At 67.1% G+C, this 3,931-nt stretch overlaps 1 protein-coding gene across 1 annotated transcript; it reads left to right on the forward strand.

Moving 5' to 3' along the window:
- The first annotated feature begins 469 nt into the window (after positions 1-469).
- PIPOX (pipecolic acid oxidase) lies at positions 470-3,059 on the forward strand. Its single transcript, XM_010573671.1, has 8 exons — positions 470-595; positions 1,082-1,230; positions 1,696-1,897; positions 1,977-2,159; positions 2,222-2,374; positions 2,441-2,599; positions 2,751-2,826; positions 2,929-3,059. Exons 1-8 carry the CDS (start codon positions 470-472, stop codon positions 3,057-3,059), a joined length of 1,179 nt encoding a protein of 392 aa, XP_010571973.1.
- Positions 3,060-3,931: the final 872 nt, after the last annotated feature.

A 3,931-nucleotide genomic window follows, 5' to 3' on the forward strand; every position in this document is an offset into this window, starting at 1 on the left:
GGCCGCGCTGCAGTGGTGGGGGTGAAGGTGATGGGGAGACGCGGTGTTCTGTGGTCCCCAGGGCTGCGGGGTTGGGGAGCTGGTCCTGGTGGTCCCTGTGCCGTGCTGGGGTTGGGGTGAGCAGAGGGTACCGGGTGCCAAAAAGGGATAAAAACACCCATCCACAGCGGTGCAGGGGCGGCTGAGAAAGGAGGAGGCCGAATTTTCCCGGCACTGCCGGCTGGGCCATCGCTGCCGGATGAGCTGCCTTCCCCGGCAGGACTGGGCGCTGGCACCGGTGGGAGTATGGAGATGCTGCCGCCCGGCCAGCCCCGAGGGGTGGGAAGGATGCGGCCCCCGCCGTCCCCGCAAGGGCTGGAGGGCGGCCAAGATTCTGCCAACCGCTCGGCTCGGCCGGACTCTGCCCCTTCCCTCCCCTTGGCTCGGTTCCCAGCTGCCCACGGGGACGGGGACAAGGACGAGGACAGAGATGGCTGCCCCCAGCCAACCCCACCAAGCCACCTACGACGCCATCGTCATTGGGGCCGGCATCCAGGGCTCCTTCGCCGCCTACCACCTGGCCCAGCGCCACAGGGACACCCTCCTGCTGGAGCAGGTACCGGTGTCCCCAGCCTTGCCATGTCCCCGTCCCACCATGTCCCCAGCCCCAATATGCCACGGCACGGAGCGGAGCCGCTGCCAGCACCCCTGGTCCCTGGTGCCAGCAGTCCCGTGTCCCCAGCACCAGGACCCCCATGTCCCCAGTGCCAGCACTCCTGTGTCCCCAGCACCAGGACCCCCATGTCCCCAGTGCCAGCAGTCCCATGTCCCCAGGACCCCCACATCCCCAGTGCCAGCACTCCTATGTCCCCAGCACCAGGACCCCCACGTCCCCAGTGCCAGCACTCCTATGTCCCCAGCACCAGGACCCTCATGTCCCCAGGGCCAGGACCCCCACTTTCTGCTGTTTCCCTCTGCCGCGGTTGGCAGGGCAGGCTCTGTCCCCATGTGCCCGCTGCGTCACAGCGCCGGTGCCCATGGGGCTGGTGGGGTCGGGAGTGGCGGTGGCCGCGGTCACCCCCACGTCCCTTGTGCCCCACAGTTCATCCTGCCCCACTCGCGGGGCAGCTCGCACGGGCAGAGCCGCATCACCCGCAGCGCCTACCCCCGAGTGCCCTATGCCCGCATGATGCCCGACAGCTTCCGCCTCTGGCAGCAGCTGGAGGCCGAGGCTGGCACCAGCCTCTACAGGTGACGGGGATGGGGACACAGCCCCCACCGGGCACCATTCCCTCCCCATGGGTCCGGGCTGGGGGCTGCAGCTGCTGCCCTATTGGGGAACGGTGCTGGGCAGGATGAGGCCATCCTGGCAGGCAGCCGTCAGCTCCGGCTGATTTATGGGGCTCCATAAAGGAAGTGCCATTAAGGAAATGAACATCTAAACGATCCCCCACTGCTGGGGTCAGGGCTGATGGTGCTGTATTTGGCAGGGGGGGGAGTGCGGTGCTGGCATCCAGACCCTCCCCATGCATCACCCCATGCGCCCTGCCCGTATCACCAGCATCCCGCCGTGGGGTGCTGCGGCACCAGGGTGCAGCACATCCCGAGCATCACCAGTGCCACCGTACCTCAGTTTCCCCCAGGGGCAAAGCAAGGGGGGGGGGGTCTGCGCAGGGAGGGGGTGAGGGGAGAACTGATGTGGCTGGCCGGGCACAGGCGGACGGGGCTGGTGGTGCTGGGGCCGGCAGGCAACCCGGAGCTGGAAGGCTGCCGGCACAGCCTGCGTGCCGGTGAGGTCCTCGACGCCGCGGCACTGGCCCAGAGGTTCCCTGGCCTCCGGCTCCACGCCGGCGAGATGGCCGTGTGGGATGGCACCGGTGGGGTGCTCTTCGCCGATCGGGCGCTGCGGGTGGTGCAGGTGGGTGCTGCCAAGGGGATGGGTTGGGTGTCCCCTGGCTCCGTCCCCGCAGCCACATCCTGTCACCATCCCAACCTAGGACGTCTTTCGCCGGCACGGGGGCACCCTGCGGGACGGGGAGAAGGTGCTGCGCATTGATCCCGGGGCTGTGCTCACCGTCACCACCACCGCCGGAACGTACCGAGCCCCCCGGCTCATAATCGCAGCCGGAGCCTGGACCGGTGCCCTCGTGGCACCCCTGGGTCTCCATCTGCCGCTGCAGGTAAGGGTTGGTGGCATCGCGGGACGGCGTGACCGTGGCCAGGGCTAACGCGGTGACCCCAGCCCCTGCGCATCGACGTCTGCTACTGGGGGGAGAAGGAGCCGAGGAGCCCTGGCACAGGCAGACCTGGTCCTTGCTTCATGGCCATGGGGCTGCCCCAAGCCCCCCACGGCATCTATGGGCTGCCCGCCCTCGAGTACCCGGGGCTGGTCAAGGTGAGCGGGGCACGGTGGCAGTGAGGGCACCCCGCAGCCAGCCCCCCCTGACCAGCTGCCCCCCAGGTGTGCTACCACCACGGCAGCCCCACTGACCCCGAGGAGCGGGACCGGGTCCCCCTGGGTGCCCCCCACCCTGACATCGCCCTCCTGAGCAGCTTCATCAGCAGCTACCTGCCTGGGCTGGAGCCCCGGCCGGCCGTGGTGGAGACCTGCCTCTACACGGTGAGACCCCCCCCCCGAGGAGCGGGACCCAGGCGTTTGGGGTCCCAAGCCTTCCTCCACCCCAAGGTGGACCTTGCCATGCCTTCCCCCCTCAACCTTGGGTCCAGGAGAGGACCCTGGACCCCACACCCTCACACCATGGCTCCCCCAGAACACCCCAGACGAAGACTTCATCCTGGACAAGCACCCCAAGTTCAGCAACATCATCATCGGGGCCGGCTTCTCGGGTAGGCGAGGGCACCCAGCCCTCCCTCCGCCCCAGCACCCCAGAGCTGGCTGGGACCATGGGAGTGGCCGTCCCCCCCCCAGCCAGCCTCTCCTCCCCACAGGCCACGGGTTCAAGCTGGCGCCGGTGGTGGGGAAGCTGCTGTGTGAGCTGAGCCTGGGTGAGGAGCCATCCCACAGCACGGCCCCCTTCGCCATCACCCGCTTCCCCGGCGTGCTGCGGGCTGCGCTGTAGGTGCAGGGTCCCGGCCGCGCCTGCACGGCATCGCACTGGCCTGCAGCTGTGTCCCTGCATCCCGGTATCCTTACATCCCAGTATGTCCGCATCCCCGCATCCCCACGTATCTCCATCTCCCTGCATCCTGGTGTCCTGATATGCTGCACCCCAGCACTCCTCCACCCCCACACCCCAGCTACTCTACATCCCCACATCCCCATACTCCACACCCCAGCACCCAGCATCCTGGCACCCCTCCACCCCAGTACCCCCCATCTATGCACCCCAGCACCCCTCCATCCCCACATCCCAGCACCTTGGCATCCCCATACCCCTGCATCCCTGCTACCTGCACCCCAGCATCCCTCCAATCCCTCCAATCCCACATCCCGCACTCCAGCACCCCTGCACCCCTGTACCCCTGCATCCTGCCAACCCAGCACCCCCCACATCCCAGCATCCTGGTACCCTGCATCCCTGCACCCCCACACCCCAGCATCCTGGTACCCTGCCTCCCCACATCCCAGCATCCCCATATTCCTGCATCCCGGCATCCCGCATGGTGCCAAGCCGTCTGCCGAGCACCCGCTCCCCAGAAACAAATTAAGGAGCTTTGTCAGCCTCATGAAGATGGAGCTGGAACAGTGCAGAGAGACACACTCGCTTAGGAGTCAAGTTAAATGTTTTAATGTTAAATGTGCCATTTTATTATCATTAGATCGCTCCTACTTAATGAAAGCGCATTAGCGCAGCGTGGCTTTATGGCAGCGAGCGCCAAGCTCGGCCCATTTGTTTCCAAGAGATGGCGAGGAAAAGGAACAAATGACCTGGTTTGCCAGGGTCCCAGGGGTGCGGGGGGTCCCGGGGGTGCAGGGGGTCCCTGGGGCTTG

This window comes from Haliaeetus leucocephalus, unplaced genomic scaffold, assembly GCF_000737465.1.
Source record: "Haliaeetus leucocephalus isolate CR32 unplaced genomic scaffold, Haliaeetus_leucocephalus-4.0 Scaffold395, whole genome shotgun sequence".
In the NCBI taxonomy this organism is placed as follows: Eukaryota; Metazoa; Chordata; class Aves; order Accipitriformes; family Accipitridae; genus Haliaeetus; species Haliaeetus leucocephalus.

Excerpts from the sequence above, each read along its gene's own strand:
- PIPOX (XM_010573671.1), top strand. The coding sequence starts at position 470 with ATGGCTGCCCCCAGCCAACCCCACCAAGCCACCTACGACGCCATCGTC. Across the intron at positions 596-1,081 it reads ACACCCTCCTGCTGGAGCAG|TTCATCCTGCCCCACTCGCG; the intron begins GTACCGGTGTCC and ends TGTGCCCCACAG. Across the intron at positions 2,375-2,440 it reads AGTACCCGGGGCTGGTCAAG|GTGTGCTACCACCACGGCAG; the intron begins GTGAGCGGGGCA and ends GCTGCCCCCCAG.